This window comes from Rhineura floridana, chromosome 3, assembly GCF_030035675.1.
Source record: "Rhineura floridana isolate rRhiFlo1 chromosome 3, rRhiFlo1.hap2, whole genome shotgun sequence".
Classification (NCBI taxonomy): domain Eukaryota; kingdom Metazoa; phylum Chordata; class Lepidosauria; order Squamata; family Rhineuridae; genus Rhineura; species Rhineura floridana.
The window spans coordinates 215,006,474-215,020,494 of NC_084482.1; the positions used below are offsets into that span (position 1 = coordinate 215,006,474).

The 14,021-nt window shown below is 46.8% G+C and overlaps 1 protein-coding gene and 1 pseudogene across 1 annotated transcript in view; both read right to left on the minus strand.

Moving 5' to 3' along the window:
• LOC133381555 (zinc finger protein 420-like) overlaps positions 1-13,667 on the minus strand; it is a 28,017-nt gene extending 14,350 nt beyond the window's left edge. Inside the window, exons 1-7 of the mRNA XM_061620808.1 lie at positions 13,618-13,667; positions 11,999-12,070; positions 10,275-10,887; positions 9,956-10,082; positions 9,332-9,414; positions 8,949-9,075; positions 1,061-1,886 (exon numbers count right to left, since the gene is read on the minus strand). Coding sequence (XP_061476792.1) covers positions 1,061-1,886; positions 8,949-9,075; positions 9,332-9,414; positions 9,956-10,082; positions 10,275-10,679 — 1,568 coding nt within the window. The 5' untranslated portion in view covers positions 10,680-10,887; positions 11,999-12,070; positions 13,618-13,667. The remainder of the gene's footprint in view (positions 1-1,060; positions 1,887-8,948; positions 9,076-9,331; positions 9,415-9,955; positions 10,083-10,274; positions 10,888-11,998; positions 12,071-13,617) is intronic.
• Positions 11,189-11,297, minus strand: LOC133382549 (5S ribosomal RNA; annotated as a pseudogene).
• Positions 13,668-14,021: the final 354 nt, after the last annotated feature.

A 14,021-nucleotide genomic window follows, 5' to 3' on the forward strand; every position in this document is an offset into this window, starting at 1 on the left:
TTCACCTGAGATCAAGTAGTGCCTAAAAATTATTTTCTGCAAACACTACTACTACTACTGTGGGTAACTGTTAAAGAATTCCCCTCCCCACAAAAAGGCAAATGTAAAAACTTTGCAAAGAGGCTTAGGCCTCTCTCCTGCTTTGCAGAAGCTAAACCAGGGACACATTAAGAATTTACTGTGTAGTTAATTTACAATACAATGCGATGAAGCAGTGGTTCCCAACCTGGGGGCCGGGACCCCCAGGGGGGCCACAAAGTAATCCAGAGGGGGCCGCAAACAGTAAAGAAATGATTTTTAAAAAAAGTCTTCACTCCCTAGACACTGTCTCCACTGCTGCTGCAGATGACACCTCCCCCTTGCTCCAAACGAGAGGGGAGGCCTTCTGCTGAAGCGCCAGAGCGTCTTTCAGGCGCACTAAGGGCAGGCATCTACCTATAAAATACATGGCAGATGCCAAAGGAGGCTGAGGGTGGAGCTACCAGGAAGAAGAGGGGATTACTATCACTGATTCCCGTCTCCTTGCACTGCCGCTACTGGCAACGCCCTTACTTAGAATGAGAGGAGAGGGCTTTTTGTGAAGCAAAAAGAAGCAAGCCTGCAAAGAAAGGCTGTTTCCCCCTTTCTTCCTGGGGGGAGGAGGTCACAAAATATTTTCAGCTTATAAAGGGGGTCTTGTGCTCATAAAAGTTGGGAACCACTGCTATAACGCTCTACTCAGAGGCAAGTCTTTGTGTTTAATGGAGCTTACTTTCAGGTAAGCAAGTACAAGATGGCAGCCTAGACCTTGGTTTAGGGTTGACATTGGAGGAAAAAAGGGTTCTTGTGCCTTTAACAGCTGTATGACAAACAGGAATTCAACGGGTCAGGCCTTTTCTAGCATGGAAATATGTTGGAAAAAGCTTCACCATGACTATTCTCTAATTTTGTGTTATGCCACACCCCCACGGCAGCCATTTTATGTTGGTGCCCACAACAGTCTCTCAAAATTTGGAATGTGTCCTCTGGTCCAAAAAGGCTGCCAATCCCCGATTTATATGGTTTCTCCTCTGTATGAATTCTTTGATGAGCAGTGAGGTGTGTCTTCCAAACAAAGCTCTTTCCACACTCCAAGCATTTATGTGGTTTCTCCCCGGTATGAATTCTTTGATGAGTGGTGAGGTGTCCCTTGAGAGAGAAACGCTTTCCGCACTCCAAGCATTTATATGGTTTTTCCCCGGTATGAATTATTTGATGAGTAGCAAGATTTGTCTTACTACTGAAGCTCTTTCCACACTTGAAGCATTCATGAGATTTGTCCCCCGTGTGAATACTTTGATGAGCAGCGAGATAAGTCTTTCGAGAGAAGCTCTTTCCACATTCCAAACATAGAAAAGGTTTCTCCCCCGTATGAACTCTTTGATGGGTCGTGAGATTTATCTTCTGACAAAAGCTCTTCCCACACTCCAGACACTGAAATGGTTTCTCCCCTGTATGAATCCTTTGATGAATAGTGAGATGTGATTTCTCATGAAAGCTCTTGCCACACTCCATGCACGTATGCGGCTTCGCCCCCTTGTGAATTCTTTCATGTTTAGTGAGATATATCTTCTGGCAAAAGCTCTTTCCACACTCCAAGCATTTATAAGGTTTCTCTCTCGTGTGGATTTTGGCATGAGAGTTAAAGGTCAATTTAGGACGGAAACTTTTCTGACACACACTGTGTGCATTCTCTTCTTCTCTTTTTTGAATTTCTTTTTGGATGGGGTCTTGATGGTAGACACCATCCTGAGAAGAAGCAGGTTGCGTTTCAGTTTTCCTTCTCTGTTGCTCCCCCTTTACACACGTGTCTCTTTCAGCGAACACCCCACGTAGTTCTCCCTGATTCTCAGTTTTCTGTTCACAACCTGTTGCAAAGAAGAGAGGAAACAGTTAAGAGTCTGAGAGAGAAAGGGAGCCTCCAATCACTGAAGAGGCACACATACCTCTTGAGACAATAGAATGGGAAAGCAGGGAAGCAGATCTTACCATCTGTTTATGAGCCACTGTTGACAGCCAGTGCTCTACAGACTAATGGACTGGGTCCACGGAGTCCAGTTCCAAGGTGGAAGAAGAAATTTAGACTCACACATTTATTCTTTGTCATTTCTTTCTGTGTAACATTGGGACTTGATTTTGATGCTGCCTGAACAAAACACTGATTTTACAATTGCATCATGTCCAATAAGTGACCAACTCCAAGGACTAGATAGAAGTCTTAAGGAAATTTTGCAAGGGCTTCCAGATTAAGCTTCTGGTACCCATTAAAAGCCTCCAAAAATTAAATTCCTACACAGATATGAAGCTCACTGGGGGGCTGGGAGTGTGTGTGTCTTGTGCAATCGCTCTCTCACACACTAGCCTACCTCACAATTTTGCGGTGTGGGTAAAGCAAAGAACAACCCAGTGCATTATCTTCTTAACTGTTTGGGCCCGTGCCTTGACAGAAATATCATAAAAATGCAGAGAGGTCCAGTCATTGAGGGGCAGAGCATTATTTTGTGTTTGCTTTTAAATGCATATCCTGCCCTTCCTCCCTAAAGCAGCCCAGGGCAGCAAACAACATAAGAACATAAGAAGAGCCTGCTGGATCAGGCCAGTGGCCCATCTAGTCCAGCATCCTGTTCTCACAGTGGCCAACCAGGTGCCTGGGGGAAGCCCGCAAGCAGGACCCGAGGGCAAGAACACTCTCCCCTCCTGAGGCTTCCGGCAACTGGTTTTCAGAAGCATGCTGCCTCTGACTAGGGTGGCAGAGCACAGCCATCATGGCTAGTAGCCATTGATAGCCCTGTCCTCCATGAATTTGTCTAATCTCCTTTTAAAGCCGTCCAAGCTGGTGGCCATTACTGCATCTTGTGGGAGCAAATTCCATAGTTTAACTATGCGCTGAGTAAAGAAGTACTTCCTTTTGTCTGTCCTGAATCTTCCAACATTCAGCTTCTTTGAATGTCCACGAGTTCTAGTATTATGAGAGAGGGAGAAGAACTTTTCTCTATCCACTTTCTCAATGCCATGCATCATTTTATACACTTCTATCATGTCTCCTCTGACCCGCCTTTTCTCTAAACTAAAAAGCCCCAAATGCTGCAACCTTTCCTCGTAAGGGAGTCGCTCCATCCCCTTGATCATTCTGGTTGCCCTCTTCTGAACCTTTTCCAACTCTAGAATATCCTTTTTGAGATGAGGCGACCAGAACTGTACACAGTATTCCAAATGCGGCCGCACCATAGATTTATACAACGGCATGATGATATCGGCTGTTTTATTTTCAATACCTTTCCTAATTATCGCTAGCATGGAATTTGCCTTTTTCACAGCTGCCGCACACTGGGTCGACATTTTCATCGTGCTGTCCACTACAACCCCGAGGTCTCTCTCCTGGTCGGTCACCGCCAGTTCAGACCCCATGAGCGTATATGTGAAATTCAGATTTTTTGCTCCAATATGCATAATTTTACACTTGTTTATATTGAATTGCATTTGCCATTTTTCCGCCCATTCACTCAGTTTGGAGAGGTCTTTTTGAGCTCTTCGCAATCCCTTTTTGTTTTAACAACCCTGAACAATTTAGTGTCGTCAGCAAACTTGGCCACTTCACTGCTCACTCCTAATTCTAGGTCATTAATGAACAAGTTGAAAAGTACAGGTCCCAATACCGATCCTTGAGGGACTCCACTTTCTACAGCCCTCCATTGGGAGAACTGTCCGTTTATTCCTACTCTCTGCTTTCTGCTTCTTAACCAATTTCTTATCCACAAGAGGACCTCTCCTCTTATTCCATGACTGCTAAGCTTCCTCAGAAGCCTTTGGTGAGGTACCTTGTCAAACGCTTTTTGAAAGTCTAAGTACACTATGTCCACTGGATCACCTCTATCTATATGCTTGTTGACACTCTCAAAGAATTCTAATAGGTTACTGAAACAGGACTTTCCCTTGCAGAAGCCATGCTGGCTCTGCTTCAGCAAGGCTTGTTCTTCTATGTGCTTAGTTAATCTAGCTTTAATAATACTTTCTACCAGTTTTCCAGGGACAGAAGTTAAGCTAACTGGCCTGTAATTTCCGGGATCCCCTCTGGATCCCTTTTTGAAGATTGGTGTTACATTTGCCACTTTCCAGTCCTCAGGCACGGAGGAGGACCCAAGGGACAAGTTACATATTTTAGTTAGCAGATCAGCAATTTCACATTTGAGTTCTTTGAGAACTCTCGGATGGATGCCATCCGGGCCCAGTGATTTGTCAGTTTTTATATTGTCCATTAAGCCTAGAACTTCCTCTCTCGTTACCACTATTTGTCTCAGTTCCTCAGAATCCCTTCCTGCAAATGTTAGTTCAGGTTCAGGGATCTGCCCTATATCTTCCACTGTGAAGATAGATGCAAAGAATTCATTTAGCTTCTCTGCAATCTCCTGATCGTTCTTTAGTACACCTTTGACTCCCTTATCATCCAAGGGTCCAATTGTCTCCCTAGATGGTCTCCTGCTTTGAATGTATTTATAGAATTTTTTGTTGTTGGTTTTTATGTTCTTAGCAATGTGCTCCTCAAATTCTTTTTTAGCATCCCTTATTGTCTTCTTGCATTTCTTTTGCCAGAGTTTGTGTTCTTTTTTATTTTCTTCATTTGGACAAGACTTCCATTTTTTGAAGGAAGACTTTTTGCCTCTAAGAGCTTCCTTGACTTTGCTCATTAACCATGCTGGCATCTTCTTGGCCCTGGCGGTACCTTTTCTGATCTGCGGTATGCACTCCAGTTGAGCTTCTAATATAGTGTTTTTAAACAACTTCCAAGCATTTTCGAGTGATGTGACCCTCTGGACTTTGTTTTTCAGCTTTCTTTTTACCAATCCCCTCATTTTTGTGAAGTTTCCTCTTTTGAAATCAAATGTGACCGTGTTGGATTTTCTTGGCAATTGGCCAGTTACATGTATGTTTAATTTAATAGCACTGTGGTCACTGCTCCCAATCGGTTCAACAACACTTACATCTTGCACCAGGTCCCGGTCCCCACTGAGGTTTAAGTCCAGGGTTGCCGTCCCTCTGGTCGGTTCCATGACCAACTGGTCTAGGGAATAGTCATTTAGAATATCTAGAAACTTTGCTTCTTTGTCATGACTGGAACACATATGCAGCCAGTCTATGTCCGGGTAGTTGAAGTCACCCATTACTACCACATTTCCTAGTTTGGATGCTTCCTCAATTTCATATCTCATCTCAAGGTCTCCCTGAGCATTTTGATCAGGGGGACGATAGATCGTTCCCAGTATTAAGTCCCTCCTGGGGCATGGTATCACCACCCACAACGATTCTGTGGAGGAGTCTGCCTCTTTTGGGGTTTCGAGCTTGCTGGATTCAATGCCTTCTTTCACGTATAGAGCGACTCCGCCACCAATACGTCCTTCCCTGTCCTTCCGATATAGTTTATATCCAGGGATAACCGTATCCCACTGGTTTTCTCCATTCCACCAGGTCTCTGTTATGCTCACTATATCAATGCTCTCCTCTAAGACCAAGCACTCCAGTTCTCCCATCTTGGTTCGCAGGCTCCTAGCATTAGCGTACAGGCACTTGTAAGCAGTGTCTCTCTTCAAGTGTCTTTGGCACTTGTGGTTAGGCCTGTGGTAATTTTGCTCTTCTGAATTTATATCCTGTGCCCCTGCTCTCACAATGCCTACTTCTAGGCCTACCCCTTTTAAAATTTCATCATTTCTTTGGTTTTTATCCCAGGGGGGAGGTTTATTCTGAACTGGACCTTTCTCAGCTCCTGTCGGGTTTCCCCCCTCAGTCAGTTTAAAAGCTGCTCTGCCACCTTTTTAATTTTAAGTGCCAGCAGTCTGGTTCCATTCTGGTTCAAGTGGAGCCCGTCCCTTTTGTACAGGCCCGGCTTGTCCCAAAATGTTCCCTAGTGCCTAACAAATCCAAACCCTTCCACCCGACACCATCGTCTCATCCACGCACTGAGACTGCGAAGCTGGGCCTGTCTGGCTGGTCCTGCGCATGGAACCGGTAGCATTTCAGAGAAAGCCACCTTGGAGGTCCTGGCTTTCAGCATCCTACCTAGCAACCTAAATTTTGCTTCCAGGACCTCACGGCTGCATTTCCCCATGTCGTTGGTGCCAACGTGCACCACGACCACTGACTCCTTCCCAGCACTGTCTACCAAACTATCTAAACGATGGGCGATATCCGCAACCTTCGCACCAGGCAGGCAAAACACCTTGCGGTCTACACGCCCATCACACACCCCACTTTCTATGTTCCTAATGATCAAATCACCCACTACAAGGATCCCTCCACCCCCTGGAGATATATCCTCGGCACGAGAGGATAGCTGCTCATCCCCCAAGGAATGGGTCCCTAAGGGATCGTTTCCCTCTTCCTCAGCTGGATGCTCTCCTTCCCCGAGACCATCGTTGTCCATGATAGCAGGAGAGCTATCATCGTTGGAGTGGGACACAGCTATAACGTCCCTGAAGGCCTCCTCCACACACCTCTCTGCCTCTCTCAGCTTTTCCAGGTCCGCCACCTTGGCCTCAAGGAAATGAAGTCGTTCCCGGAGAGCCAGGAGCTCATTGCACCGAGAGCATACCCACGACTTCTGTCCAACAGGCAGATAGTCGTACATGCTGCAGGCGGTGCAAAACACTGGAAAGCCCCCACACGCCTGCTGGCTTCTTACCTGCATAGTTTTGTTTAAGGTTTATTACGTCAATGGGTTGGAGACTGCAGTTTAGTTGAGGTCAGGGAACAGAAGGGCAGAGTGGGGGGCCCTGGCCTCCTTGCCCTGCTGCCGAACTTGCTCTGCTGCTTAACTCGCCTTGACGCTTCGTCAGCTATGATAAAACATTAAAAGAAAACATCTTAAGAAACCATTTCAACACAGATGCAGACTGGGATAAAGGTCTCTACTTAAAAGGCTTTTTGAAAGAGGAAGATCTTCAGTAGGTACTAAAAAGACAAGAGAGATGGCACCTGTCTAATATTTAAGGGTGTTAATCTGGTCATGGTAAGCCAATGCACAGAACAGAGCAGCCATTATGAAACAAGATGGATGAAACATGCCAAAGCTGCTTCGATTTCTGAAAGCATTGTCACTGCTCCCAACAAGAATGTGAACTCTCAGAAGAGTGATAGTAAACAACTGCATGAAGACACAGGTAACATACTTTTGCAGGCCACTGCAGTGCTGAACAGTGTGTCAAAGATGCCCGCTTGGCAAAATCACTGATGAAAGGGTCTCAGTTTACTCTTCTTCTTCCCCTCCCAAAGAGATTATTGTAATTCATAGTCTATGTAGTGTGGGGATCCACCCACATTAATGCAAAACGCGACAGAAAGGTTCACTGCATCCTGGTCTAGTTGCTGATCAATATAAAAGGGGTATTCCAGGGTTTTTTTAGGTTAATTCTTCTTGGGGTGGGGACTTATTTTCCCTTCTTTCTTGCTGGCCTCTGTCTGTCTTGCTTCCTGCTTCATGTGCTATGCCTAAGCTAAAAGCCGCAATGCCAGAATGGCCTGACCTGGATTGGTAACTACGACCGTTCTTGAACACTAGGGAACTCACAATGTGTGTGTGGGGTGGGGGGGGGGTGTGCTCTAACAGTTAGGAAGTTTTTCCTGATGTTCAGTTGAAATCTGGCTTCCTGCAACTTGAGCCCATTCTTCCGTGTCCTGCATACATAATCATGTATTTAGAATCTTTGCTTGTCAATGATATCTATACTTATCTTTACAATGCTATTTGTTCATATTTTTATTGTTGCTCTTCTCATGACATCGTTAATCATTGGTTAGTTGGTGCAAATACCTATCACGCTGCTCTAAAATAATTTCCAAGTTATTTTAAGTTGCTAGAATTTCAAAAATTATCTGTGCATTATTATCTATCGGTTCACTATTTCATAATACCATTGTAATGTCAATGTGCTGCCTTCAAGTCGATTCCGACTTACGGCGACCCTATGAAGAGGGTTTTCATGGTAAGGGGTATTCAGAGGGGGGTTACCATTGCCTTCCTCTAAGAGGCAGTGACTGGCCCAAGGTCACCCAGGGAGCTTCATGGCTGTGTGGGGATTCGAACCCTGGTCTCCCAGGTCGTAGTCCAGCACCTGAGCCACTACACCACACTGGCTCTATACCATTAAGCTTTGTTTAATACACCGATGTGCTCATTTCAGTTACAGTTCTGAGCTTGTGGTTTTTCTGTGGTCGTGCTGTGTTCCTTGTTCTGCTGGGCTGCAGGTGAGCAAACTGAGCCAGGACTGAAGGACCCAATAAGGTCAGAATCTGGCATGAGGTGCATCAGTCCTGACTGGATCCCCAGTTAAGAACAGATCTGTAGGGAGACCTCACCTGCAGTGACTGACAGGGTATGTAAGCAGTGAGATGATCAATCACTTACGTTTTGGAAGCAGCCCTTGGTGGGCATCAGTCACTGGAGAGATGCTGCGAGTCAGAGAGGGCAATGGTCCCAGGCTATGGTCTGAAGGCCCATAAGGCCAGCTCCCTGCTGAAGCTAAGCAGGGTCGGGTCTGGTCAGTGCCTGGATGGGAGACTGCCTGGGAACCAGATGTAAGCTGCCTTGGGTTCCTTTCATGAAAAGAAAGGCGGGGAATAAATGCAATAAATAAATAAATACAGAGTTAGGTGGGCCAATGCGTACAGTAGGGCTGTTCCATCGGACTTCTGGGATTCTAGGATGGCTCTGTTCTGGATCTGCATTTACTGTAGCTCTTGGGGTTTCCTGCCGCGTACCTTAAGTTGCTTACATTACGTTGTGGTTTTAGCATTTTGCTCCCTTGCAGATTTTTGTTCAATGGAAAAGAATGAAAAACAGAAAAATTCTGCTACACTGGAAGAAAGAGACCTGAGTTGCTAAATTAGAGGAAATGTGCAAAAATGCTGGCTATTATATTTTCTCAAAGGTATTGTCTTACCGAGAGAGGTGACGATCCGACAATTCTCCCTCATGACTTCCCTGTGCAGTGCCCTCTGGTCAGGATCCAGCAGAGCCCACTCCTCCTGTGTGAAATACACAGCCACCTCCTCAAAGGACATGAGACTCTGAAAGAAAATGAAATATTTGCCTCTTTATTGATAAGGTAAAGATTATTAGTTACCACTATCTGGAAGACTAATCAAGGAATGAAGGCTGAATGCTATCCTGCAGAAAGGAAACCTTCTCGGGTGGCATTCCCTAGTGGGCAACTTTCACAGAAGCACAAGGAGAAATTCATCCAGGCCCAGGGAGGTGAGCAGAGGACAGAGGCACCCAGGCTGCTCCCTAGGCTCTCTCCCCCACACTGATCCTTCCCCGTACCTGATCCTCTTCCATAGCAGCTGCTTCTCCTCCATCACAAACAAGAGACAGTTGAGGAAGTTTTGCTGGCCTCATTTCATCACCTGCGAGACAGAAAAGTGGTGGGAAGCCAGTAGAGCATGCTTGTTTGTCTCAGAGGCAAAGTCTAAGTTCACACTGACACTGCAAAATATCTCATTCATCATATATATTTTTGGTCTTCCTACTCACTATACGAGAGCCAGTGTGGTGTAGTGGTTAAGGTGTTGGACTAGGACCTGGGAGACCAGGGTTCGAATCCCCACACAGCCATGAAGCTCACTGGGTGACTTTGGGCCAGTCACTGCCTCTCAGCCTCATGAAAACACTATTCAGAGGGTTGCCATAAGTCGGAATTGACTTGAAGGCAATACACTCACTGTATAGTTCAATTGTGTGAAAGAACAAACCACCCCATTTGGGCTCCTGGCCAGAAATCCAAGTAGTGCTTTAAGCCCTCAAGTATTGAAAATATGTTCATTATTGAACTGCAGAAAAGGCTGCAGAGAAGCATCTCCCACCACTAAAGATTCAGGAGAACATAAAATAATACGGTACTATGAATTTCAGGTATAATCGACAGAGGGAGATCAAGTCAATTCTTACTGAATGAGTTGGCACATCTGTCACTCTCTTGAGCAGTCCCCCTTTGGAGGGGACTCTGTCTGGTGTCCGAAGAAGACGTCTGTGATTCCAGGGAATAAGTGGCCACTTCTGCAAACAAACCCTTTACCTGAAACAATGAAGATTTCAAAGACAGTGAGTGGGGAGAAAAAATTAGAAAAGGCATAACAGAGGCAAAAGGCCTTGGGGAGTTTGGGAGATTCCTCTGTAGGTGATTTCCAGAAAACCGTTGGCAATGATAAGATCCTCCCCTCTCAGATTCTGGGGCCCTTGGAAGTACCTGGATGAAACTCTCTCTCACCTGCTGCTTTGCCCACTTCTTCTCCTCTGCCCGGCTCAGGAGGAAACCTTCGGCCAGGGCCACCGCCTGGGAAGTGGTCTCCGCCCCACATTCCCTCACCCAGCTCTCCATCTGTGGTGGAAGGACAGCCAAGAACTGCTCCAGGATCACCAGGTCCAAGATCTCATTCTTTGTATGTTGCTCCGGTTTCAACCATTGACAGCAGAGACTGTGGAGTCGGTTGCAAACCTCTCGGGGTCCTTTGGCTTCCTGGTAACAGAACTGCCTGAAACGCTGGAGCTGCACATCTGAGCTGAGGGCGTCCTCCATACCCAGGATCCTCTGCACAGCTGTTTCCCAGAATTCCCCATGGGCTATATACAGGCCTCTTCCTGCTTCACAGCCAGTTGAGTCTCGGTCTTCCATCTTTGATCTTTGTGTACCAAGGAAGCCTTCAACAGGGCCCAAGAGACTCTCTCCCACTTCTGCCAAAGGCTCTCCTAACTGGAGGTCCTACCGAGTCCTGCAAAGCCCAAACAATGATGGGTGAGCGAGCGGAAGACTTTCCCTGAGGAAATGCAGATGAGTCTGGATAGCAACCAGGTCATTCCCGAGAAGGAAAGGCAGCCGAAAGCTAAGACACAAAGAAAAATGAGAGACGTGTTTGAGAGTTCCTTCCACATGAGGTCTGTGGATAAAGCTTTCAATCTCATTGAGTGTTAGAAAGTGTAACATCCTTCCCAGTCGTCTGTCCCCTACAACTCACGGGGCTCCTACTGGGAGGAAGGGCAGGATATAAATCTAATAATTTTTGTTGTTATATGCTTTCAAGTCGATTACGACTTATGGTGACCCTATGAATCTTGTTTTATATATATTCATAGGGTTTTCATGGTAGGAGGTATTCAGAGGTGGTTTACCATTGCCTTCCTCTACGCCTATGGCACCCGGTGTTCCCAAGTGGTCTCCCATCCAAGTACTAATCAGACCTGACCCTGCTTAGCTTCCAAGATCAGGCATGTTCAGGGTAGTATGGCCGTAGGCAATCTAATAATAACAGACGGTTCGGAAATTAAAGCTTGTGCAGAATGCAGCGGCCAGACTACTAAGGGGGACCAGACGGTTCGACCATATAACACCGATTCTGGCCTGCCTGCACTGGCTGCCTATTTGTTTCCGGGCCCGGTTCAAAGTGCTGGTTTTGACCTATAAAGCCCTACACGGCACAGGACCACAATACCTGTTGGAACACCTCCCCGTTATGAACCTGCCCGTACACTACGATCATCATCAAAGACCCTCCTCCGAGTTCCTACTCATAGGGAGGCTCGGAGGGTGGCAATGAGGAAGGGGGCTTTTTCTGTGGTGGCTCCCTTATGTACACCGCCCAGAGAGCCGTCAGGCTTAGGGCGGTATATAAATGAAATTAAATAAAATAAAAACTGTGGAACGATCTCCCAGAGGAGATACGCCTGGCGCCAACGTTACTATCTTTTCGGCGCCAGGTTAAAACTTTTCTCTTCACCCAGGCTTTTTAATACGTTTAGTATGCATTTGACATTGTTTTAACTTTTTAACATTTTAAACTTTTCCTCTGTTTTATATTGTTACATGTTTATTGTATTTTTGATGTTTCTTGTCTTGTGAACCGCCCAGAGAGCTTCGGCTATGGGGCGGTCTATAAGTTTAATGAAATAACATAAATAAATAAATAAATAAATAAATAGTGAATTCCACCGTTTTACCTATGTGCCACGTTAAGTACTTCTGGAAGCCTGTCCTGAATCTCAAGTATGCTCCATTGATGGCTCTGGCTTCTAGGATTATGAGAGAGGGGAAAAAACCTTTCTCCATCCGCTTTCTTCACATCATGCACAATTTCACACGTATCTATATTGTCCCCCTTTCCTTGGCTTCTAAGACAAACAGCCCTAAAGTAAAGCCCCAAACCATACTGCCTTGAAGTTTAGTTTAAATTAAAGCTGCCACTCAACTTGAGTTGTAGAGAGCTAATCTACTCATCTCACATGTATAAAACCTCCATTTCCAGCTAAACCGTAACCTTTTTCTTTACACATATGCCTAACAAGTTTGCATTATGGATACAGTACCCATTAGTACATGCCGCTAAATTAATATAAACTCTCTAGATGTCCAAATAAGTTTCCACTCAAAATTGATGTCTATATGAAGTATGTTTATATGTAGCCAGGGCAGTGAAATGTTCAGTCCTTTGCATAACAGATGGTGGATGTTTATCCTTCCAGTCTCAAAGTATAACGGCTCGCAAAGTCAAAAAATTATGGCTCACTTTTTTTCAGTACCTTAGTTTGTTTTTGTGCGTTACCCTTTTTTAAAATACGCCTAAGGGCCTCAAAAGCCAGAAGTGACCGGGGCCTCCAAAGGCTGGCTTGCTGGGGCGGATCAAAGATTCACTAGAGGCAGCCCCCTGTTCCAAGCAGTGACCCCATAGCTTTCCCTTCTGAGGAGCCCACAAGCTCTGGACTAGGATCCACCAGCTGTCCCGAGGTATCCCAAAAATCTCAAGCCTTTCTTTATTACGGTCAACAGCTGGTATAAGCTGAGGCATTTTATTCTCTCCTCCTCTCCCCCCCCCGCGCTCTATTTCCACCTTTTCGCACCCATGTTTGAACGGTCTGCACCTCCAATCTGGCCTCCTGAAGAAATGCAATACAGGGTGGTATAAGGGCTGGAGGGAAGCCAATGCCAGACCAGTGAGAGCCTCCACCTACATCCCCCCATCCCAAATCGTCAAACGAGTCCCCCTTTCCCTCCCTGGTGTTGAAATCTGGGCATCTCCCCCCGGGGTCTCCTAACCTCCTCCTCCTAGAATTGTAGAGTTGGAAGGGTTCTCTAGGGCCATCCAGTCCAGCCCCCTGCTTAGTGCGGAAATCCACATTAAAGCAGACCCGAGAAGTGCCTCTTGAATGGCTCCAGTGTTGGAGAACCCACCACCTGTCCCCCTTCTCTCCCCATTTTACTGGCTAGTCCCCACCTTTCCCAATCATCCTCCCCTGGACCCCCACCCCACAGCGCAACGGGGAGCTCGCCCGATCCCCTGGAAGGAACTGCCAAAGGCAGCCCTTGCAAGAGCTTCGCCTACCCCTCTGTTTCCACCTTTTTTGCACCCACTTGCGGAGGTTTGAACAGCCTCCGCCTCCGAGCTGGGCTCCTGCAGAAATGCACCGGAGGACCCAGGTTGGTACTGGGGGTGGGGCGGCGAGTGCCCGATCCACGGGACCCGCCACCTTCCCGATCAGAAGCTCTGCCCCTCCGTCTCGCTTCGCTTTACTGGCTGCCCCCCGGACTCCCCTTGCACCCCACGGCGCAACCCAGACCTCACCCGATCCACTCAAGGAGGAAACGCACCCAACGCTGCCCTTTTCCAAGAGTCCAGCCTAGAAGGCGCGGCCGGAAGCGGCTTGAGAGTCGCTCGGGAGGACGCAGCCTCCCCCCTCCCTCCACCCCAAATCCCCTTCCTCTCTAGGAATTCAGTCCAGTGTCCTTAACCCTTCCGCGGCCAAGCACTATCCTCCTCTGTCCAAGAAGCGCGCACTGCGCAGGGAACAGCCTTTTGCCTCCACCCGGGCGTGCCTCTTTTCCCCCTCTCCCCAGGAGGAAACCGGGCAGGGAAGGCGCTGGGGGTTGTTTGTATTGCTTTCTCCACCAGGCCAAAACCCCTCTCCTTTATTTCCAGTAGAGTAGTGGCAAAGTCAGAGGTGCAGGGTCCCTTCATGATAGCCACAG